The sequence below is a fragment of the Pinus tabuliformis genome, chromosome 2_2 (genome assembly GCF_031772625.1).
Source record: "Pinus tabuliformis cultivar Carrire ecotype Pingquan chromosome 2_2, CPIR1, whole genome shotgun sequence".
Lineage (NCBI taxonomy): Eukaryota > Viridiplantae > Streptophyta > Pinopsida > Pinales > Pinaceae > Pinus > Pinus tabuliformis.
Genome location: NC_142300.1, coordinates 918,788,592 through 918,813,240, shown reverse-complemented (window position 1 = coordinate 918,813,240; position 24,649 = coordinate 918,788,592). Strand labels below are relative to the sequence as shown.

General features: G+C 37.1%; 2 protein-coding genes across 2 annotated transcripts; both read right to left on the bottom strand.

Moving 5' to 3' along the window:
* Nucleotides 1-13,571: 13,571 nt before the first annotated feature.
* LOC149196042 (putative xyloglucan galactosyltransferase GT17) lies at nt 13,572-15,173 on the bottom strand. The gene has a single exon (XM_089408131.1). It carries the CDS (start codon nt 15,171-15,173, stop codon nt 13,572-13,574), a length of 1,602 nt encoding a protein of 533 aa, XP_089264257.1.
* Nucleotides 15,174-18,168: 2,995 nt separating this feature from the next.
* Nucleotides 18,169-19,548, bottom strand: LOC149196041 (protein trichome birefringence-like 36). The gene is made up of 5 exons (XM_089408130.1): nt 19,532-19,548; nt 18,976-19,141; nt 18,717-18,856; nt 18,445-18,603; nt 18,169-18,319 (listed from the first exon to the last, which is right to left on the bottom strand). The coding sequence occupies exons 1-5, from the start codon at nt 19,546-19,548 to the stop codon at nt 18,169-18,171; spliced, it is 633 nt and encodes a 210-aa protein (XP_089264256.1).
* Between the last annotated feature and the right edge of the window lie 5,101 nt (nt 19,549-24,649).

Below are 24,649 nucleotides of genomic sequence, written 5' to 3'. Positions count from 1 at the left end.
ATTGTCACTATTGTTCTGAAACAAGTTGATCAAGGCTTGCCACATTGCATATGGTGTATCCTTCCTGTGGATATTCGAGAAAATATGATCTTGAACTCCTTATAGTATGATCCTTCTCTCCTTTGCAACACATTTCCTCCACTCTTCCAGATCTTGAGCATCTATTTTTGGAGGCTTAGGAATATCATTGTCTATGAATTCCTTCATCTCGTTGTCTTCCAACACTGCCTTCATCCTATCCTTCCAAGCAATATAGTTCGAACTACCCTCAAGGGCATATTCGAGTCTCAATTTGTAGAACGACATCCCGCTGGCTCTAAAGAATGATACTTCAAATTTGATTTCACCTACAAAAGACAAACTTGTATTCTCATCTTATAGAGTGATTTCTTCTCTAATACTATGTAGAAATTCCTTGTAGATTCAAACTACTTATGTAATTTCCTAAAAAAAAAGAATTGAATATACTCATCTCATTAGCGGAAACAATTAATCGACCGAGGAATCACAAATCATACAAGATAAAGAATTCAATCAACACATTACACAATGATTTCCTGGGGAAATCTAGAGATAAAAACCCTTGCTATCTGTATATTGCATTAGTCACAAAATATGAGAAGATTACAATGCTTTTCTCAAGCCTGAACAATGTCTGCACTATCTCTACTTGTCTCATTGCTTCTTAGGTAGGCCTAGGCCAAGTCTTAACCAAATTTTGGCTTTCCGAAGTCCCTCTTTTCTTGTGATGTTTACTTGGGATTTAGCCCCATATTAATTAGGGAAATTCCTCAATATGAATTGTGCAATCCTCATAGGTCTTCCTCTAACTACAGGCACCACCTGTACAATTCAGATGACTATACAACTTATAGTGCACTTCCCTTGAACTCCAATCTCAACTGGGTAACTCATAGATATGACATGCATTGGAGTGGATCATCAGTTAAATGGTTGAACACATGAGGCAACGCCCTACTATCTGACCTCCTACTAGTTCCTCCATGAGTTGGAACTAGTTTAATTGACTTTAACTCAGTTAAACTGAATTAATCAATTACAAATCAAAATAAACTCAACCAGAGCTCCTATAAAGTAAGAGATGCTCTACATGACTCAAGTTAGACCCTCAACTCGACTTAACTAAGCCAACTAAGTTAAATTAACTTCGTTAACTTGTATAAGTTATCTTGTGATATGGAATTACAATTTTATTTATAATTTAATTCAAGGACAAAATTAAATCATGATTTTCTTGTTGAATTTTTAACACAAGCTATCCAAGTTTAAATTGATGCTATTGGTAGTCCATTTCCCATATCCACATCGAGATAGATCCAATCATAAGAGAAAATATCTCATGGGGTTCAACACGATCTATGTAATTCCCAAGGTTGTTGCCTATGCTTCTGAATGTTGTGTCATTCTAGTAGTGTAGGGGTAAAGGATGAAGCTTGACCCAAACATGAATAACAAAAGGCATATCATTGTCTGGGTTGAACCCAAGGCTCCAACAATCTAGATACACACTGTTATATACCTAGGGGGGATAATATGGGGTACCAAGGGAGGTACCCAAGGTAATAATGTAATAATGGGATGGGCCATAGTAATAAATAAGGTGGTTAACCCATATCATGTAAGGGACCACAAGTAGTTAATAATAATGTAATGGGCCCATGGTATTAGTTGATGGTATGAGGGAACCATGGTAATGACCCGTGGTATTGTATGTATGAGGCCTATATAGAGGCTAGAGACTCCAAGTCAGGGAATAGAGTGAAGTATTATTGTATGAACAGGCATATGGCTTGTGGAGTGTTCTCCTTCCTTAAGGAGTGAATGTATGGTGTTGCCCTACCTTAAAGGTTTGATCAATAAAGAAGCATTTCATATTACTTCTGGGTTATTTGCATTATCTTATATTTTTATATCAGATCTATAATATTTTCGGGTTAGATCTATAACAAGTGGTATCAGAGCACTTTCCAGGGCCGGTGGGATCTCCATTTCTTAGCAAATTTTTTTTTGGCTAGAGACATGTTCCGGCGTCTTTAAACCACGAGATCTGTCGTTGAGCGCATAAACCTGCGGATTTGGGGAGGCATGCACGCAAGAAATACAAGAGGTAGTCACGTCTGTTGGACTCCCTTGTAACCCCTGTGGGTACCCCTTCGAGTAGTAGCACATTAGACAGAACCGCGCACGGATTGTCTTCCACGTACCCTCTGGGTATATCGGAAGCCCCCTAGGCTCCCTTGAAACCTCGCCATCGATAAACCATCGGCCGTCTTGTGGCTACAGTACACCGAGAACAACACTCGGGGAGATTACTCGCCCGTACGATAGGGTAGTCGGGTTGTACGGCTAAGGGTACGGTCGATCCTCCTTAGTTAGAGCCCTGAAATATTGGGCCGAGTACTACTGCCATACCCTTATGTATATTGCGATCTGTAGCACCTGACATTCCTTAAGACCTTAGTTCCCTTTTCTATCGGGGGATCACACAGCATCTCTTCCAGATCCGCCTGTGCAAAGGGGTGCAGCAGCAACAAACATCAGTCCCGCAGTCTCGAGTTCGCAGATCAACCATTCCGATCTATTAGATCCATCAGATCCGCAGAAGCATTTCTATCTATTTCTATCTTATTGTTTATGGGTTTGTTTTCATTATCATATATTTCTGGTTTAGATCTACAACAAGTTTGCAGATCAGATCTATATGTTTTGGTGCAAGATCTGCAAAATCTAATTGCAGATCTGTATTCTTTGTGAAAAAATAGCCGATTTAAAAAAAATAAAAATCGGTTGAATCGGAGTCCGGACGAAGGAAATATCGCTGATCTAAAAATCAGTGTGTTGAGATTTTCTATTTGGAGTAAGATAGGCAAAATCTCAGTTGATGACAACAATAGGAATCTATTCCTATATTAGCTCCAGGTTGTTGGTAGATGATTAATGCCTCCTATATTTGATGTGAGTGAGTTAATGAGGTTGTTAGATTCTCTTTGCTATATAACAGACAACCATTCGGATTGTTTGCTATGAGGGTGAGAGTTTATGTAATCTCTTGTTTGATTAATAAGATTGTCGATGCCTATGTTGTGTGGTCGTAGCCTAGATTGGTTGGGTGAACCACGTTAATTCCTGTGTTTTATGTGCTTGATTTTTCTGCTGTGCATCTGATCTCCAACAATTGGTATTAGAGCAGTTGGAGGTGGAGCGCGTGCTGGTGCGTGGAGACCTGCGTGGAGGCATTGTTGTTGCGCTGGAGCATGGAGGCGTTGCTTGGTGCTGCGTGGAGTTGGTTTGGTTGCTGGTCCAACCTGCGTAGTGCGGTGTAGTGATCGATTGCTGCCTGGAGGTGCTGCGTGGATCAGGCAGCGTATGTCCGCTGAACAAATGGTATGTGCAGCGTTATATATTTTTCGCTAATTGCTGAAGCCGATCTGGTGCTGGAGCGCTGATATACCTGCGCACTGCTGTTCAAACGATTCCCGATGCGGAGAACAAACGTATTGCTGAGCTGCGCAGCAGAAGAGTGGCCCAAGTCTGCGGAAGGAGGTTTGCTAAGGTGCGTGCTGCACAGCTTCTGAGCGTTGGAGGTTTGATACAAATGTTCAGCCCTTTTTTACATTGCAGCTCCCGTAGATAAGAAAAGCATTTGCTTTAAAGCCAAGTCAAAGGTCGATTAATACTGTCACAACACATGCTTATTCGTGATGATATTTATCAAAAACAGTGGTTTGGTTTTTTCGTGTATTGAAAACTGTCCTTCGAATATATTTTGGGAAGCTTATGAAGGCTCTACGAAAATTTTTATTAAAGAAATATTAAAGAATGAGTCTTTGAGGTTATTCGACAGGTTTAGTAAAGGTATTTACAATTATTGCTGCGTTGGAGGGATTGTTTGTTAAATCTGAGTGTAGTTGTTTGCCGCGTGCCCACTTTTAATACGTAGTGTTGGTAAACCTGCGCTATTTTGTTTTTGGTTTGGAATGTTGTTTCCAATCGCGCGAAATCGTTGGTTAAACAATAGCTCAAAATACAGGCGCATTGTTCCCGTGCATATTGATACTCAGTTTTTGTATTATAACTCAGCTCTCTTTTAAAAGCAAAGACAGAAAGGCATAGGCAGTTTGTTTTGCTAATTGCTGGTATTGAAACATTGGTTTGTTTTTTGGAGATTATTGTTTTTTGATTGATACAAATGGCGAAAACTCAAAGTGCCCGTTTTGAAATTGAGAAGTTTAATGGCAAGAATAATTTTGAGATCTGGAAGGTGAAGATGCATGATTTGCTTGTCCAACATGGCGTGGCAAAGGCATTGTTGGGCAAATCCAAACAGCCTTACAACATCACAGATAATGAGTGGGCCGAGATGGATGAAAGAGTGATAAGTGCTATTCGACTGTGTCTAGCTGATGATGTCCTATTTAATATCGTGTCGGAGACAACAGCTGCTGGTTTGTGGACGAAACTGGAGAAACTGTACATGACCAAATCCTTAACCAATAGGATTCTCTTGAAGCGACAGTTGTACAGTTTGCGAATGAAGGAAGGTACATTGGTTGCTGATCATTTAAATGCTTTTAATACTCTTCTTGTGCAATTACAAAGTATAGAAGTAAAAATTCCATCCGAGGATAAAGCTATTACTTTATTGTGCTCGTTGCCCGAGTCATGGGATCATTTTGTTACTTCTATAAGTCTTAGTTCATCATAAACTATTGAGTTTGATGATGTAGTTGCATCCTTATTATCGGAAGAAACAAGAAGAAGGTCGCATTATGAAACCTCTACATCAGAAGCTATGATGGTTAGAGGTCGTTCGAAAGAAAGACACTCCAAAAGGCCGAGCGACTCACGTTCAAAGTCGAAAGGGAAGAAGAGTAAGCTAAAGTGTTGGTTTTGTGGCAAATCAGGGCATTTAAAGAAGGACTGTTGGAAGCGACAGCAACAAACTTCAAAACCAGATTCTTCGATAGAGAAGAAGGATGCAAATACAACAGATACAGGTTCGACATCTGGTTCAGGTATGAGTGATGAAGTATTATCAGTTAATGTGACAAATCATGGTCAACATTGGTTGTTAGATTCGGGTGCATCAAACCACATGTGTATCCATAAAGAATGGTTTAAAACATATAAATCAATTGATGATGGTGTTGTGTACATGGGTAATGATGTAACATGTAATATTGTGGGAATTGGGAGCATACAACTGCAAATGTTTGATGGGACAAAAAAAATATTAACTGATGTGAGGCATGTACCAGATTTAAGGAAAAATTTGATTTCATTAGGAGCACTTGATTCAAATGGATATAAAACTGTAATTCAAGGTGGAGTAATGAAAATTTACAAAGGTATTTTACTAGTTATGAAAGCTAAGAAAGTAGGAAATTATTTCAGTTAGAAGGAGGTATAAGGTTAGATTTTGTGTCTACTGTGTTTGAACATGACAGTAGTTCCATTCACTTATGGCATCAAAGATTGGGGCATATGAGTGAAAGAGGATTAAAAATTTTGGCTGATCGCAAGTTACTTCCAAATCTAAAGTCTGGAAAGTTAGATTTCTGTAAGCATTGTCTGTTTGGAAAACAAAGTAAACAAAAGTTTAAAACAGGCAAACATACTAGTAAAGGCATACTTGATTATATCCATTCAGATGTTTGGGGACCAGCCCCTACAACCTCATATGGTGGTTCATCTTATTTTGTATCATTCATTGATGACTTTTCTAGGAAGGTTTGGGTCTACATGTTGAAAAGAAAGTCTGATGTTTTTTCAGTTTTCAAGCAGTTTAGAGCATTGGTAGAAAACAGCACTGGTAGAACAATAAAGTGTTTAAGAACTGAAAATGGTGGTGAGTTTACTTCCAAGGAGTTTGACAGCTATTGCAAGAATGCAGGGATCGAGAGGCATAAGACCACGGTTTATACTCCTCAGCAAAATGGAGTTGCTGAACGCATGAACATGACTCTTCTAGAGAGAGCAAGGAGCATGCTGAGTAACACCGGGTTGCAAAAGGAGTTGTGGACGAAAGCGGTGGCAACAGATTGTTATGTGATAAACCGATCTCCATCGATGGCCATAGACTGCAAGATTCTGCAAGAGGTATGGAAATGACACCCTTGTGACTATTCTAAACTCAAAGTGTTTGGTTGTGATGCATATGCTCTAGTGCCTAAACATCAGTGAACTAAATTAGATCCAAAGTCTAAAAGGTATATCTTTGTTGGGTATGGTGTTGGAACAAAGGGATATAGATTGTGGGATCCTACTACCCGCAAAATAATCATCAACATAGATGTAAAGTTTAATGAATCCTCTCTTGTACAGTTAGATGTAGATAGTAGATTGAAACATGATGATGTATCTGATTTTCAGCACATTCAGTTTGATAGCATTTCTAATGATAGTCATGATGACCATAGTTCAGATACTAGTCATGAACAGGTTTCAGAATCAGAACATGAACAGGGTTCAGGCTTAGATCATGAACAGGTCTCAGATACTGATCGGCAAGAAGTTCCTACAGATGGTAGTCAGCCAATCGAGGAAGCGCCAGAAACATCCTTAAGGAGGTCGACAAGAATCAAACGGCCACCGAGAAGGTATGATGATTATGTCACTTCTGTTGCATTCACTGCTAATGACAATGAACCTCTGTGCTATTAGGAAGCAATAGAAGGTTCGAAAAGTGACAAGTGGAAAGCAGCCATGAAGGACGAAATGATGGCCTTGAGTAAGAACGACACATGGGATCTGGTTGAGCTTCCGAAAGGTAGGAAAACTGTGGGGTGTAAATGGGTTTTCAAGCTGAAACAGGGTGTGAATGATACGGAAGACAGGTACAAAGCACGGCTGGTTGCAAAAGGGTTTTCTCAGAAAGCCGGTATTGAATTTCCTGAGATATTTTCACCAGTGGTTAAAATTGTTTCAATTAGAATTGTGTTAGCATTAGTGGCTTTGCTTGATTTAGAGTTGCAGCAATTAGATGTTAAGACTGCATTTCTACATGGTGATTTAGATGAGGAAATATATATGGAACAACCGGAAGGGTTTGTTCACCATCGCAATGAGAAATTTGTCTGCAGGCTCAAGAAGTCATTATATGGCCTGAAGCAGTCGCCTCAGCAGTGGTATAAGAAGTTTGATTCTTTCATGTTGAGTCATAAATATGTTAGAAGTGAATATGATCATTGTGTTTATTTTAAACAGTTGAATAATGGCATATTCATTATCTTGGTATTGTATGTTGACGATACGCTTTTAGCAAGCAAAAGCATAGAAGAAATCAAGAGGTTGAAGGCTCAGATGGCAAGGACATTTGATATGAAAGATCTAGGAGCAGCAAGACAGATTTTGGGCATGGAGATTTTCAGAGACAGGAGCAATGGTAAGCTATGGCTATCACAACAAAAGTATATTGAGAAAATACTTTTGAGATTTGGTATGAATAATGTGAAGCCTGTGTCAGTCCCTTTAGCTTCCCATTTTAAGCTTTCTTCGAGTTTATGTCCTAATACAGATGAAGAAAAGGATTATATGTCTCGAATTCCATATGCCAATGTAGTAGGGTGTTTAATGTATGCGATGGTTTGTACTTGACCAGATATTTCACATGCAGTTGGGGTTGTCAGCAGGTACATGGAAAATCCGGGTAAAGAACACTGGTCAGCAGTGAAATGGGTGCTTCGGTACTTGAGAGGCACAAGTAGTTATTGTATTTCTTACAATAAGAGTAGTGAATTTGTTTGCGGATATGTTGATTCCGATTTTGCAGGTGATTTGGATAAGAGAAGGTCAACTTCAGGGTACGTCTTTACTCTTGCAGGTGGAGCTATCAGCTGGATGTCAAAGCTACAGAACATTGTTGCTTTATCCACTACTGAAGCAGAATACATTGCTGCTTCTCATGCTTGCAAAGAAGCGATTTGGTTGAAAGGTTTGTTTGGTGAATTTGGTAGGTTGCAGGACAACATCAAGTTATTTTGTGACAGTCAAAGTGCAATACATTTGGCTAAGAATCCGGCCTATCATAGTAAATCAAAGCATATACCGATCAAGTACCATTTTGTAAGACAGGTTATCACTGAAAGGGGAGTCTCTCTTGAAAAAGTGCATACAAAGGAGAATTGTGCAGACATGTTCACGAAACCAGTTTTGTTAGAGAAGCTACGCTGGTGTTTGGCTTCTCTTGGCTTGCAGAAAAAATAAAATAATAATAACAGGGCATCAGGCTAATTGTTGTCAAGGTGGAGATTGTTGATATTTTCTGTTTGGAGTAACATAGGAAAAATCTCAGTTGATGACAACAATAGGAATCTGTTCCTATATTAGCTCCAGGTTGTTGGGAGATGATTAATGCCTCCTATATTTGATGTGAGTGAGTTAATGAGGTTGTTAGATTCTCTTTGCTATATAACAGGCAACCATTCAGATTGTTTGCTATGAGGGTGAGAGTTTATGTAATCTCTTGTTTGATTAATAAGATTGTCGATGCCTATGTTGTGTGGACGTAGCCCAGATTGGTTGGGTGAACCACGTTAATTCCTGTGTTTTATGTGCTTGATTTTTCTGTTGTGCATCTGATCTCCAACACAGTGGGGTTGCAGACAATTTTCAAGGCAGCGATTTTGCGGCGCAGATCTAGACGTTCTGGTACAAGATCTGAAAAATATAATTGTAGATCTGGATTCTATGTGAAAAAATACGCGATTTCAAAAAACAAATCGGTCGAATCGGAGTCCGGATGAGAGAGATATCGCTGATTTAAAATCAGTTATTTTTGCAGAAATTTTGGTGACGACGGGAGAGTTGCAACGCAGATCTGAAATTCTAAGTGACTGGATTAAGATTTCTACCACATGGGCAGATGCAGAATGATTGTTCCATTTCCAAAAACAGGTCATAATAGGGATTCTGAGCAATATTGACTAAACTGTGACAATTTCAAATTTTCGCCAAGTAAGTGATTTTTTTTCCAAAACTCTCTTCATGGCTTCTAGCAAGGTTCTTTATTTTACAGGAAAAGATAGTGTCCTACTATTGAAGAAGACATAAAACAAAAGAAGTGGGTATGGAAAAACAATTGGAAATGGTGGGCAGTGGAGGATTTTATAGATGAGGCGGCCACATGGTGGGGATTACTTAACCAAACGAAGTGTTACAACCTGCCTGATGAAGCATTTGAAAAATTCCTTTTAGACAGATGGTCTCATGCTAGAAAACAAGATAAGGAGAAACATATGGGGTTATTTCCTACTGGTATATCTTTATTGCAGGTTCATGGATTGATTCAGAAGGAGAAAATCGTTGTGTCTATAAATCCTAGTTGCAAGAAAAATCTTATAAGTGTTAATTTGGCAAAAATATTGCAAGTTCCAGCACAACACATTGAAACTGCACAGATTGATAATGAGGATGTTCAAGTGTATAAGGATTTGAAGATTTCTATGGATAAGTATGTGTTGCATGGTGATTTTTATGCTTCAGAGACAGATAATATGGATGTTGTTTTGAGATACCCGTGGATGAAATCAGTGGGTACTATAAATATTAATGTGCAGAAAAAATTCCTGAAGCTCTGGTATGAAAAGAAGAAAATTACATTACAGGATATTTCCATCAATAAACAGGTAGAGTCCACGGAGGTTGAAGCAGAAGATGTTCCAGGGAATGACATGTCAGATGATGAGAAGTTGATGGTCGACAATCAAACACAAACAGAAGCTGAAGCCGAAAAGGTAACAGGGGCTGACACATTTGATGAAGGTTCAGTGGTTGAAGTCATATTGGAAAAGAAGAAACCACAACGGGCACCATGGCAGGGTGAATTAAAGAAAAAGACACCATGGGTTAAAACTTCAACATATCATCACCCACATCACCCCGCAAAACAACAACCAACAAGATGGCAACCAATTAGCCACAAGGACAACAACCCCCGTATGACGGATAGCGAGGAGCGACGGTCCACCTACTACACACAGAAGAGTTGCCACGGTCAACTTCCATCTCAAGCGAGCGAGGCACCAGCGAGATCGAGGGTTCACCTTTCTCTTGGATGGCTAGATGCACGTTCATGGTACCAGTGGACTACTCTTTTGAGTAGATCTTATTATTTGTGTTCTTCCCATGTTTCGGAGATGAAACATGCTTAGGGGGGTGGAATGTTATATACCTAGGGGGGATAATATGGGGTACCAAGGGAGGTACCCAAGGTAATAATGTAATAATGGGATGAGCCATAGTAATAAATAAGGTGGTTAACCCATATCATGTAAGGGACTACAAGTAGTTAATAATAATGTAATGGGCCCATGGTATTAGTTGATGGTATGAGGGAACCATGGTAATGACCCATGGTATTGTATGTATGAGGCCTATATAGAGGCTAGAGACTCCAAGTCAGGGAATAGAGTGAAGGATTATTGTATGAACATGCATATGGCTTGTGGAGTGTTCTCCTTCCTTAAGGAGTGAATGTATGGTGTTGCCCTACCTTAAGGGTTTGATCAATAAATAAGCATTTCATATTACTTTTGGGTTATTTGCATTATCTTATATTTTTATATCAGATTTATAATATTTTCGGGTTAGATCTATAGCAAGTGGTATCAAAGCTATAACACACACCTAGGCTCCCATGAAGGACAACCCACTTCAAAAGATCAGATCTCGATAAGCCTTATTTTGAAAGTAAAAGGTTAAAACCCTTTCCCACAAAAGGAGGAGGAAATCTCTCTTTTGACTAATGGCTTTTCATTCTTTTTCGCCCTTGATATGATCGAGTGGGGGAAGGCCATAACCCCATAAATTGACCTATCCATCATCTTTCTTCCAGTTGTAGAGCCCACGATATGGCTTGAGAGGCATAATCATATATACATTTAAAAAAAAACATGTAGTAAGATTGTTAACCATGGAGATTCACCTCCACTTTATCATGAAGATTCTTAATTTGTAAATAGGTTTTATTACAATAACATGGCTCATCAATACCACATGCCCAAAAAAACATAACTCATCTTATATGGCACTTGTTCATATGACATTTTTTAATTAATAAATTCAATTAAATTGACAAAAAAAAACATAACTACTTGGAATAAATATCAACTTTTGATTTGTGTATATTACTAAAAATATTCTAAAATATTTTATAGTGATTAAATACCTACCATCCATCCAATAATTATTCATTATTAAATGAAATATCTTGAATCTCTATTCCAAAATAAGCATGCCTATGGACATAATTAAAATCTAAATTACATTCAACAAGAAATTTACATCTAAACAAATCTATTAATTTAAATATAAAATTAAAATCAACCTATATCACTTGTAAAATACACCACCTTCTCATTCAATTAATAGGAAAATATGTAATGGAATAAAACCAACCTAGATCCACCTTAACTTGGGATCTATCAAGTGTGGAGAAGATCCAGTCTATCAAAGTGCAAATATCTTTTTTGAGTGAAAACTTAAAGGAAAATTTTCAAGTTGAGAGATTTGATCCCTCTTCATGATTGATAAATTTGAAATTAAAATAAATCTAAATTATTTTAATTATTAATTATTAATAATTTCTTGTTTTATTTTATTTTTATTGAGCCTAGAGGCTCATTCTATAGCCCAGTATGAGGAATATGTGCAAGTTTGTAGTTATAATACTTTTTTTTATGTATATATAATAAATAAACAAATTATTTGGTTGAAGTTGAAAAAAATTGATCACTATTGGCTCATGTTAGATCTATATTTAAGATGGATCTATGCGGGTTCTACAACCTAGTGTGAAGACGATATGTAAGTATGTTTGTTTGTCTTAAAATAAAAATAAATTATTCTCTAAATAGAAAACTAATGTGGACTATAATAAAAGAGAAAAAAACATATGCTATGCATATTTAATTAGCTGTCCATATGACCTAATATAATTTCATGTAAAGTATTTAAAAGTAAAAAATTAAAAAAATATGAGTGAGATTTTTGAATCCTATACTTTTTAAACGAAAGTTAACATGTGATATCAACTTCAAATATATCTATATATAGGAAAAAAATATCGAAATAAAATACTTAATGTTGTATAGAATAAAATATCCAATAACTCATGAATACAATATTTTAATATGAATTACTATTGATGTATATTTAAAAATATATTAATAACAAGAAAACTGGTTTAATGTGTGTTGATACCAGTGTGCATGCGATATGTAAGTTTGTTCATCCATATTAAAATAAAAATAAAATATTCTCTAAATAGAAAAGCAATATGGACTATAATAAAAAATATGGTATGCATTTTTAATTAGTTGTCCATATAACTTAATATAATTTAATCTAAAGTATATATAAAGTATATATATGTGTGCGTGTTCAAATGTTATACTTTTCAAAAATATTTTGACATGTGATATCAATTATATACATAATATTAAAAGAAAATATTTTAATATTGTATAAAATAAAATATCCAATAGGTTATGAGTAAATTATATTAAGATGAATTAATATTGACGTATATTTTAAAATATATTAATAACAAGAAAACGAACTTAATGTATGCTGATAAAATAACTCAATATACATGTTATATAATCTCTATAACATTCAAAAATACAATTTAAACAATAAAAAATTACACATTGTTTTTTTCACTCTAAAATAAATTGACACCTAAAAAAATTTGATTTTTTAAACCTATGTTAAATAAATAATTATGATAAATCTATCCTAATATAATTTAACTAAATCAAAATATTTACCCAAAAAAAAAACATAAACATTTTTTACCTTGGAAAACGCCCCCTTAATACAAATAGGATGGTCACATGCTAAACATCCCTTAACACAAATAGATGGTCACATGCTAAACATTTGACCAAATTATAAGCCACAGTGAAAAGAGAATGCATGCATAAACCACTAGAAAACAAATCCTCACTCAACCGGCCATGCTTTATAACCACGATACACATTCCCTTTTCTCCTCTCGACACGTTCAACGCACGACATACGAGCCAGATGTACACCTTTGACGGAGGCCTCTCCACTTTCTTGCGCACCACGCTTTCTTTTTGGTCGTCAGTATTCTTTCACTTTAACACACCCATCCAGATTTTTTTGACGGTAATTCTATCAAATATCTAAAATAAAAAATTGATTTGAAAAACTCTTTTCAATTTAAAATGATTTATGTGAACATTTTTAATCGAAATTCAAATAAAAAACACTGATGGCATGTATCATTAAAACAAAATACTCAGTTCAGAATAAATCAGTTAACTTTAACTTTAATTATCTAAATCCATAAAAGTGGTCATCGAATAACTGGATAACAATTGGCTTGGAGAATATAATGCTCATTGGAACGTTTTTGACATCATATTACTTTACAACATGTAATCCACTAACAAAACAAATCTGGTTTTTTTCAGAGCTTACTTCCTTCAATGGTAAGATAAGCATTTGGAAAAATTATATTTCCATTACTGAAACCATGGCGGATTCCATCAAATTGCCGGACTGAGCGACAGTCGTTGGCTTTAGATGGGTTTCACATGTCTGCTCTTTCGCCGCACATTGTTTCTCCGTCTGCTTCGGGTTGTCAGGGAGGCGAGATGTTCCGGTTTAGTCTCATCTTCTTCCTCTGTAATTTTTTCGAAGAGGCCTTCAAGCGCTAGGTCGAAAGAATCTGCGTAGCCTACATTTGAGTGACGAGGATCTGCATATGTTATTGAAGGAATCAACCCAATTACTTCCCTTCGCATCTTCTCTACTTCCTCGGTACTCAACGACAGTAGATGTTGCTCGATGCTCGGATTGGCAGTGGCCTGCACGCTCTCTTCTGGAATATATACCGAATACGAGCTTCGATTGTGGGGCAAATGCCATTTGTACTGCGTGTACGCCGAATGCTCTGTGAAAAAAACCGGTATGCAACCTGCAAGCATAGAGTCAAAAATAGAACGCCGCGTGAAGGAATCCCCCTGGGGTTGTAGGCAGAAAACGGAGCCGGTGAAGAGTCGCATCACTTCGTTGGGGTTGTGGCAGATGCTTGGCCCTTGCTGGCATCTCAGCATCTTACAGCGTTGAGACAAAGAGCATTGGTTCAAGATGTTGCCTCTGATTGACGCCTTATCGAGTCCGGGGCGAGGGGCGCCTGCGAAGGAGAAGAGGATTCGTCTTCTCTTGGATTTCTTTCTCTTCTGCCACCGCTCCATCTCTGACCGCGTCCCGGGATGGAAATAAGAAGGATATGGGATCCCGTACTGGTTCTTGCGCCACGGGTGGCCTTCGATTACAAGACTCGACATGTTCTTCACCTCAGGCAGAAGCAAAAGCTTATTGCCCCACGCACTCGGGCTATCTCGCTCTCTCAGAAAATCCCAAGCAATACGTCCCATTACCATAAAATGATCTCTTCCCCCTCTTTTCTTCCACTGCTCTTTCCTTCTTAGAAACTCCACTAGTTCGATCCCGGAACGATCCCTCACCGTCAAATTGTGATCTCCAGCGTGCGTGGACATATCGAACCCTGCGTAGAAAGGAACGTAAAACAGCGTTGCTTTAGAAGGATCCGGAGTGAGGCATCGGTAGCGCCTCATTCTCTCGTGAAAAATCACTTCCGCCGTAAACTGATTGGTAGCAAACCATGATGATCCTGCAGCCTCAGCGTCTGCCTGACGGCCGCCTAGCTCCTCCCCCAGCTGCAATAATGGCTGGCCGAGCCCTGAATTGGCTATATGCGGGCACATATTCGTCCACATGCTCAAATTCTGGCATTCTCTCAACAAAAGTTTATTGAATTTTGAGGGTAGATTGTACATATAAACATACCTGCCATTGCAGTCTTCTGCCAACAAATTTTCATGTTTAGTACCTTTGAACTCATTCGTTCCGGATCCGAATTGCTGCAATGACGAAATCACCATGGTTTGATCCGTATCGACCGAGGGCTTGTTGGTAACCTCTCTCAGTGCGTGTACATCGTTGAAGAGACTGAATTGCGGTCGATTCGTTGTCTGTAAAGCACTTCTAAATCGATCTGTACCGTCGGTGAAGAAGACTGGCAAGAGAATAGTCCCATAAAAAGAAGTGCATAGGAAAACGAAGTAGAATATCTTGTGAGATTTCTGCTTCGCCATGCTTCCTTGCAATGCAAACAGTGGCTTGCCTCTGTGTGTTTTTGTCCTTTACAAATTCTGCGGAATTTGTTGTTCTCGATATGCGTTACAGCTTTGTGAGCTCTTATCTTTCTTTTGAACAAAGATGAAGTTTCATGGGCAACCCCACAGAGTTGTAATAATATAGAGTATTTTATCGAGAAAAGACTTTCGACAAAATATTCCGTGCTTACAGTTTGGAAGTAGTAATCGAATCTTCAACGATTTTCAAACGCGAGAGGAAAAGTACACGGCAGAGGAGGAAATGTAAATGTTTGTGATGGGCCATCACACCCCGTTCTATATGAATCTCTTGATGAGTACGTATGAATATGCATAAATGAATTGGGAATAGATGCGCGGAATGAAATGGTGTATGTGACATAAATAATGAATTGGTAATAGATGGGCGGAATGAAATGGTGTATGTGACATAAATAGAACTCGTCATTCTTGATATAATATAGGTAATATAGCTAATATATGAGCGATTGTCCTAAAAGTATAAAGAGAGGTCCATAGAATTATTTAATTAGAATTTTTGAATTTTTTTAAAAGAGTTAATTGGTTTGTGGAAAACTTTGTTTTTTTGCAGTGATCATTGTGCAATTACTTTTTTTAGATGTTTTGTTTATATCTATATTACAAAGAACACATTGAATGTCCTATTTCATTTCTGTTATCCTTACTAATATCCTCTCTGTGCTTTTTCTTGATCAATTTGATGAAATATTCCATTATCCTTTGGTCAAAGTCCTCACCTGCATATTAGTGTACATCCTGGTAAGTTCAAAGCTCGAAAGCCAACCCAAAAAGTCAATCATAACCACCGTGCACGTATTCAAATTCATAATGTAAAATTGTGCACGTATTCAAATTCATAATGTAAAACTGCGAGACAGAGTTCAGACAGAGTACCTCCAAGATGGGTATCACCATTTGTAGCCAAAACCTCAAAAGCTCTGTTGTCAATAGTCAGAACACTGACATCAAACGTGCCACCGCCAAGATAAAAAACAACAATATTTTCGTCTCCACCCTTCTTGTCGAAGCCATAAGCTATTGCTAAGGAAAAATATTTACAAAGCTAATAGTAAAATTGTACTTGCAGAGTGATAGTTCTACGTGATACAGAATGAAAGTTCTACATCATAAAAATTATGAAAGGCAAACCAAACTACAAAAGGCCTGAGACCCAGTACTCTGAAAACCAACCAGATCGCTACAACCTGAGACCAAGTACTCTCAATACCAACTAGATCGATACAACCTTTTGTATGAGCTGAATATCCATGTATAAGCAATGAAACAATAAAGCAAGAACTGTCCGACAAGGCTACAATTTTTCTTATAAAAATATCTCCCACTGCAACGAGTTCATAACATAAATTTAATGGCACTCCCCTGCACTAATAAATTGAGAGGTATGTGGTAAAAAGATACCCCTCATGATTTTTAATTTTTCATTATAAACATATACAATACAATTAAATCCGGTACAACCTGCCCCATACAATGAAACTCTCTTCAACTAAACTTGATATGTTGTCCATCAAATTTCTACAATCTACAGACAAATGAACCTTTCACAAAATTTTGCAGTTGCATTCACAAGTACACCCTCTAGTTATCCACAGAAATTTCCTAGCTCCTGAGCTCTGGGTAGTTACTATATTCATGGATAATATTTAGCTTCAGAATAAGTGGCAGGACATACCTGAGTTTAATCTGGCCTCAATCATTTGGGATATCTAATTTCTTTTCTAGTTTATAACAAGGGAAACCTCAACACCTGCCATACTAGACAAGTAGTAGCCAAAAACAGTAGTCGGAGTTGCTAGAATGCCTTAGTGTTCCATTTAAAGAATTAAAGGCTCAGTGAAGGCATTCGAGGTCGTTGGTGTATGTGTGCTGGTCGATGTATGTATACAAATTAATCCCAATTCAACAAGTCCATTTTAACAAGTTGGTGTGCTATGCAAAAACACTGAAACCCAATAAAGAAATCCACAAAAGACCAAGCTAAATCACCACAATGAAATGTTAAAACTTCAAGCCTAGAAAAATACCGGAGTACTTTATTCAAATTCATAGCACCACTATGCCTGATTCTGATTCTATATATAAACCTAGCCCAGAGGAACAGAGTCGTCCATAGTCTCAAGTAGTAGAAGAAACTGCAAATTTGCAAAACAGCCAAATCAAAACGTTGATAGTCATCATACACCCATACGGTAACGAATACAAATGAATAACAACTCATTCCAGAAATCTTCAACTTAGAGCAACCCAACAAGTAAATTTTTCTTTCCATCATAACCCAATATAGGAATAAGCATAATTTTGTGATTGTTTTCTTTCATGTTTTACTGAAATAAGTTCAAATCAATGTTTGCGATGACCAAGAAAGCTCAAGCCAGACTTGGAGTGCAAGCCAAGGAAGAGGCAAGGGAAGAGGAATCATGTGGCGTGGGACAATGTCAAGGGGTAGCCGGGGAATGGCAGGATCAAAGGCTTTGGGCTTTCATCCACATATAGTTTCTGGTGATACTTATGGCTTTAACAGGATTGGAATGGGCCCTGTGGATGTTGCAATGCCAAATATGTTTACTGCTCCAGCGAGTCAAGGCAGAGGATTTCCTCCTTATGGCCAACCAGGTCCCAGATTTGGCCGAGCTTCAGGGATCAATAAGAATTATCAATTCCCTACCCCTTAGAAAGCAAAGTGACATACAGAAGCTCGTTCCATGTATCAAGGACTAAACACCAATGGCTACAATCTGCAAACTGCTCAGGATGCTGCTTCTCATCACTAGTAACAGTACTACTATAAATTGAAGGGTGACCATCTTTGCGAAATTGGGATAGTCCTGTGATATCCAGCAGAGTAACAGGAAAAATCATAGTCCCTATAACTTCCTTCACTATGAGCACTTGAGGAATGACTGGAGGCGAGTATCCTTCAAATTGCACTGGTTCAGTCTGACCATAACATTTCTGTGCGTTCTTCTGATTCCATTAAATTGGGCTGCACATTTACATCAATTTTATGAGGAAAACCATTTCGTATACCTAAAATAAGAGCCATAGCTACTTGAATAGATTTCATGAATATCTTGGAATTTGATCTATCATAAGAACAGTTATATTTTTTTTAAGCTTAAACTTCCAATTCCAAAATATTCATGAAAACTGCAATCCACATCAAAAATGCCCTATAATATATACAATGTGTGTTTGTATAAAGATTTACCTGTAATGTGTAGGGGACGAGGTTCTAAAGAAGACAAGTGATTTTTTGGGATCGATATTTGCAGGTATCCAATTTTCCCACGTCGTCAATGCCCTCTTGTAAGCCACAAGTGGATCCATGTTTGTGTAAAGCTGATTGTTAGCCATGATTAGGTCCCATCTGTCCAACCACATTCCAAACTATTACATTTTTAATATTATTTACAACACTAGATTTGGCTGCCCCTTGTTGAAAATTTTAATCAGAAAGTTCAGAGTTTTGATACTTCCCACCTTTGATCTTGCCACCAATGGGATGACTCAAAAACCAATACATCAACTCCTTTCCAGTAAACACCATTATCTGCAAGAGTGTCCAGATTGTGAATTCTTTGGTTTTGATTGTTATTGTGCAGATCAACCAGAAGTGGAGCCTAGAAAAACTCCACAGAAGCATCATAATCCTTTTTAGAGAAAGAAGATTGTAAGACTTCATTACTCACCATATAATCAAATGCACAACTATCCATGGAAACTACATTTATCAGCTTACCAGGGCCTTGAATATTGAAGCTTGTTGACTAACAGTTTTCTTATTGCTAGGAATCACTGCTTGAAGCATGCAGACCATGGATTCCCATTGGTTTTGACTTATTGAGTCTCCAACAAACATTAATCGCTTTCCTCTTAACCACTCTAGCAGATTTTTGGCATTGAAACTGAAACACCATATACAGAAAAGTCCAAATCCTTTTATTCTCATATACAATATCACCCTGTTTTTTATCCATTTATTTTCATATGCAATATCACCTTGTTTTTTTGCATTTCATTTCCTTTTAGCATAAGTGCAATGCAAAGGAGAACATAATTCTAGGTAGGCTAATTTGTTTGCATTTTTATTTGCGGGGTTTATTTTGATTTCTGAAATATTTTGGAATAGAAATGATTGAGGTAAAAAACTGATAATTTTTATTTTGGAATGGGATAAATAAGAGGAGATGTAGCACCGAAACTCTTGGCAATCCCCATAGACCCTTTGGAATTTCTCCACTGAACTTATTGTTTGCCAATCTAAACCAAAGAAGACTTGTACAATTCCCATATACCTCTGATATGCTACCATTTAGCCTATTGTTGATCACATTAGAATTTAAAGCTTTCCCCCATTACAGAGCTGGGTTGGCAATGGCCCACTTAACTGGTTTTCAGATAAATCCAAAACCTCAAACTGGTTCTTGCTTCCAAGCTTCTGAGGAATTTGCCCAGTGAGCAAATTGCGAAACAATTTCAGAGTTTTCAACAAGGTTAGCTCAGCAATCCCTAGAGGAATCTCGCCGGACAATCTATTTTCAAACAAATTCAAAGATTTTAGCCTAGTTAAATTACATAAACCCTTTGGAAATATTCCTGAGAGCATATTATCCGAAGCATCTAAAAATTCCAATGCCATCGTACCAATATTCCTAAGAATCTCACCCTCAAGTTTATTCTGGTAAAGCTACAAACTAACCAACTTTCGAAGCCTGTTGAAATTATGAAAATCTATTACAATCAATTTGTAGGTTAGATAAATTTCTAGCATTGCCAATATCTTTAGAAATGCTTCCTTCAAAGCTGTTAGAACTGAGATGTAGCACCGAAACTCTTGGCAAACCCCCTAGACCCTTTGGAATTTCTCCACTGAACTTATTGTTTGCCAGTATAAACCAAAGAAGACTTGTAAAATTCCCATATACCTCTGATATGCTACCATTTAGCCTATTGTTGATCACTACTAGAATTTGAAGCTTTCCCCTATTACAGAGCTAGGTTGGCAATGGCCCACTTAACTGGTTTTTAGATAAATCTGAAACCTCAAACTGGGTCTTGTTTCCAAGCTTCTGAGGAATTTGCCTAGTGAACGAATTGCGAAACAATTTCAGAGTTGTCAACAAGGTCAGCTCAGCAATCCCTGCAGTAATCTTGCTGGACAATCTATTTTCAAACAAATTCAAAGATTTTAGCCTAGTTAAATTGCCTAAACCCTTTGGAAGTATTCCTGAGAGCATATTATCTGAAGCATCTAAAAATTCCAATGCCATCGTATGAATATTCTTAGGAATCTCAACCTCAAGTTTATTCTGGTAAAGCTGCAAACTAACCAAATTTCGAATCTTGTTGAAATTACGAGGCCAAGGCCCTGTTAGATTATTCTTAGATACATCCAGAAGCCGAAGTTCCCTCAAATGCCCAATAGAAACAGGAATCCTCCCCTGTAAATTACACTCCATTAGCCACATATTCTGCAGCTTAGTCAATTTCCCAATCTCCACAGGAATAGGACCACTTTCAAACAGATTAAGGGCTAGATTCAGCTCCAGCAAGTTTGTCAGATTGCCTAGAAATCCAAGAATAGTTGCACCCAACAAATTGGAAAAGATATTAAGTATCTTCAACTTCCTCAATTGGCCGAAGGCAGGGGGAATGGGCTCAGTAAAATTATTGCCTGAAAAATCCAAGAGTTCCAGGTTGGGCATCTCTGATACAAAGCTGGGAAGAGAACCTACTAGATAATTATGAGACAAATCCAAGCGTGTCAGATTAGTACAGTCGGTGAGATCCTTTGGGACTTCCCCCTTGATTTCATTGTTGGCAAATGAGAGGACTGTGAGATATCTCAGGCTGCAGACTTTTGATGGAAACGGCCCTGCGACCAGAAAATTGTCAAATTCTAATCTCACAATGTGCCCTTCTCTGTCACAGTGGACGCCACTGAAGGCACATGGAGAATCACTACTAACTTTAAACTACCTTCTCAGTAATTTGTAACGTTTTGTTCAGGGATTACAGGAATTTGTAACAAATTTGCAGATATTTCTGCCGGCTTCATGTAGCGGGTGAAGATTCGAGACCGCCATCATTATGGAGAAAGGCATTGGCATAACAGTTTTCCATTGAGGTTTCGCAAGACCCGAGCAATAGAACTAGCGCCGACTGCAAAGATTCTCGGTTGAGACCATGACAAGTAATTGAAGGAGACGCTGAATGCTCGCTGAAAAATATTAAAAAGATGCCTAATACGAAAATTGTTTGCCCGTTGAATGTGGACGACACGTGTCAACCGTAGAGACAAAAGGACGACGAAAGTCTCTTTCAAAGGAAGGCCTATCGGCCTAATTATAAAATAACTATAAATAAAAAATTATTTATTATAATCATTATTATTATATATATATAACATTAACATAATATATTTTAAAAAATTTAAATAAAAATGGATTATTGCTGATGATTATATCAATAAATATGTTTATATATTTAAAATACAATTGAATGGAATATACTTTTCTTTTCTTTTCTTTTTTACAAAGGGCGAGTTATAAATTGTTCAATAATTAATTAGGCATTAGGTTTCATGATTTCTATTTCAACTTTTAGTTAGAGTTATAAATTTTGCACGAGAGTGAAGGAGGGAGAGTGAAGGAGGGAACAAAGATAGATGGAGAGAGAGAGATGGAGGGGGAGAGGAAAGAGAGGGAGGGAGATGATGACAGAGCTGGAGGGCGGAGAAAGCTTAGAGAGGGGGGGTTGGGAGAGAGAGGCAAAGAGAAAGGAGGGGAGAGAGAGGAGGGAGGGAGAGAGAAAGAGGGGAGAGACAAACAGAGAGGAGAGAGGGAGAGGGAGAGAGAGAGGGAGGTGGGAGAGAAAGGAAGAAAGGGGAAGGAAGAGAGAGAGAAGAAGAGAGGGAAGGAGAGAGAGATGGGGTTGGAGTGGGGGAGAGAGGGAAGGAAGAAGAAATACATAGAGAGAGAAAGGTGGAGAGAGAGAGGGAGTCACAAGGGAGAGATGGAGAGAGAGTGAGGGAGAGAAGAGAGTGGAAGGGAAGAGAGAGAGAGAAAGGGATAGGAAGAGGGGGGGAGAGATATATGAATAGATATGGAGAGAGTGTGTGTATGTCTGGGGGGTGAGATAGAGAAAAAGAATGGGATATAGAGGGAGATAGATGAATAGATATGGAGAGTGTCTGTATGTTTGGGGGGTGAGATAGAGAAAAAGGAGATATAGAGGGAGATAAATATGTAGATGGAGGGGGGAGGGAGGGAAAAAGAGAGAGATATAGATAGGGAGGGAGGGAGAGATATATAAATATGGAGTGTGTGTGTGTGTGTTTGGAGTGGTGAGCTAGAGAGACAAAGAATGATAGATGCATGGAGATATAGATATAAATGGCAGGGATATATATATATATATATATAGGGAGGGAGAGAGGGAAGAAGAAAGAGATGCACATAGACAAATACAAACATTATATACTGTTATATTATGTTAGACATTATTAACCATAGAGGAAGAGGAAATAAGGATTTTATAAAAGGTAAACTAAGTTGGATTTAGAAAGTCATGAACATTTTGGTTTTTCATTGAAATAAATGCATTGATTTTAGTGTAGATGTAGATTTCTAATCCTATTTAATTTCTTGTACTATATGAATTAATTTCAATGTACAAAAAATTAATGACAACGTGCATTAATTTATGTATTATAATAATTCAACCATAAATAAAATACTTGAATTTTCATCTTAAATAAAATATTTAGTTCCCGAAAATGCTTGCTTCTTGAAACTATAATCTATTTGTAATTCACTACATTCTTATAATCCTAATTTTCTTTGTAGTTGACAACATTCTTATAATCCCCATTATCCATTATTCAACATTGTTAGTCACTTTTCATTTAAACGAGATAATAGAAAACAACTACGATTGAAAATTACATGGGGTTTAACAATTAGATAAGCCACGATGATTGACTTTGGAGAAAGTTATTAATAATATTAGAGTGTAAGAAAGATAAGATATGACATTTACTACAATATCTCGAGTTAAAAATTTGAATGATCTAAAATTTCAATTTCCCTTTTTGTATGATCGATATAGAAAGGTGGAAAAACTAGCAGGTGTGAAAATAAGAACAGTAGAAAAGAATTGTTTGAGATTGATCACAATGAAGACTATTTGTATTTGACTACATTCTTATACATTGTAACTTTGCATTCAAAATTTTTATTTCATCATTCAAGTTAATAAAAACCTCTATCATCTCAAAAAACTGAGCTAACTAAGAAAATTCAAAATTAAAATGACCAGATAAATATTAGACAGATTTAGCATATTTAAAATGATCAAAATAATTAGATGTTCAACAAATTTTGAACCTAGTTCCAACTTTGGTCTATTAACTGCTAAGAATGATCAAATCTCTTCAGGTGCAAACCATTTCTCTAGTTTTGCACTCAAAAAAGAGGTTTGCACAGGTCTCTAGAGATTCGATCCATATAAGCGCTTAATAGATATTATGTTAAGATGGATCTAGGGTGGTTGATTTTACAATTAAATATGAAGGAAAACTAATTCCAATTCCTTAATGACATGTGGTATTCAAAAAGAAAATATTAATGAAAAAAAGTATTTCACTTTCAAACATAAATAAAATAGCTTGATGTCCATATTAAACCAATCTAGATCCATCTTAACTATGGATCTACCAAGTATTGAGAGGGTTCAAATATCTTTTGACTTTAAAATAGGTTTTCATCTCAAGGGATTTGATCCCTCTCTACTCTTGGTAGATCCAGAGTTAAGATGGATCTAGGTTAATTTAATTATTAATCATAATTAATTATAAATATAATGATTTCTTTATTTTAATTTTACTTTCATTTTTATGTTTTTGACTAATTTAAAATGTTTAATGGGACATTACAACATCTCTACCATATTGCGCTAAAGAGCGCCTATCAGTACAACTAGTCAAGAGTTATATTAACTCCATATCTACTAAGCACTAAGAGGGATCAAATCTCTTCAACTGCAAATCTATTTTAGAGTGGAAAGAGATTTGATCCCTATCAACACATGGTAGATCCGAAGTTAAGATGGATCTAAGCTAGTTTAATTATTAATTATAATTATAATTTATTTATTTTTTTAAATGGGGGTGGTGCCTTTCTATTCCTTCAAAATTCAGTAGATAAATACATGATGAGCATCCATGCCTAGATGGTCTCAACCTTCCGAGTGGGAAACTAGGTCTATTGGCCATATGGTTGAGTTATAAACAATCCAAAATTTAAATTGTCTTAGTAAATATTTCAAATCTACATAAACAAAACTATCCTAATAACCTCTACTATTTATCATCCTACTCCAGAGAATAAAAAAAGTTGTATAATGCATCTAGG

What these genes read in the sequence shown, in the direction of transcription:
- LOC149196042 (XM_089408131.1), bottom strand. Translation starts at nt 15,173, where the DNA reads ATGGCGAAGCAGAAATCTCACAAGATATTCTACTTCGTTTTCCTATGC.
- LOC149196041 (XM_089408130.1), bottom strand. An exon ending in CTTCAATATTCAAGGCCCTG is followed by an intron (nt 18,857 to 18,975) that starts GTAAGCTGATAA and finishes GAGTTTTTCTAG; the next exon opens with GCTCCACTTCTGGTTGATCT. An exon ending in TCGTCCCCTACACATTACAG is followed by an intron (nt 18,320 to 18,444) that starts GTAAATCTTTAT and finishes TTCTTATGATAG; the next exon opens with ATCAAATTCCAAGATATTCA.